This window comes from Cystoisospora suis (assembly GCF_002600585.1).
Source record: "Cystoisospora suis strain Wien I chromosome Unknown contig_11231, whole genome shotgun sequence".
Taxonomy (NCBI): domain Eukaryota; phylum Apicomplexa; class Conoidasida; order Eucoccidiorida; family Sarcocystidae; genus Cystoisospora; species Cystoisospora suis.
Genome location: NW_027164003.1, coordinates 2,218 through 2,556, shown reverse-complemented (window position 1 = coordinate 2,556; position 339 = coordinate 2,218). Strand labels below are relative to the sequence as shown.

Below are 339 nucleotides of genomic sequence, written 5' to 3'. Positions count from 1 at the left end.
ATGAACAGCTTGAGTATTTTGAACGGCGAAACAAGCGTCGTTTTCTTCTACAAGATTGTGGTTGTATAGGCGAAGACCTTCCTCTCTTGAAAGCCCAGTATTGTCTAGCTGTATGTGGATTCGATGATCTTCTTGTGAGAAGTAAAGCAGATATCTCATCCACGGAAGCGGAGTGTCCAGAGGCTATCGATAGTGTTTTACATCATGCAGCTCATATCCTAAATATAGGGGGATCTCTCCTTATTGTCGAACCAACGTAAGTCTCTTCTTTATCATCTCTTCTTGAAGGCAGTCATTTTCTCTAGAAATTTAGTTAGAAAGACAGATAATTTAAAGATA

At 39.5% G+C, this 339-nt stretch overlaps 1 protein-coding gene across 1 annotated transcript in view; it reads left to right on the top strand.

The window, feature by feature from the left end:
- Positions 1-32: 32 nt before the first annotated feature.
- CSUI_011387 (ankyrin repeat-containing protein) overlaps positions 33-339 on the top strand; it is a gene marked incomplete at both ends in the record, with an annotated part of 2,020 nt that continues 1,713 nt past the window's right edge. Inside the window, one exon of the mRNA XM_068071486.1 lies at positions 33-256. Coding sequence (XP_067916538.1) covers positions 33-256 — 224 coding nt within the window. The remainder of the gene's footprint in view (positions 257-339) is intronic.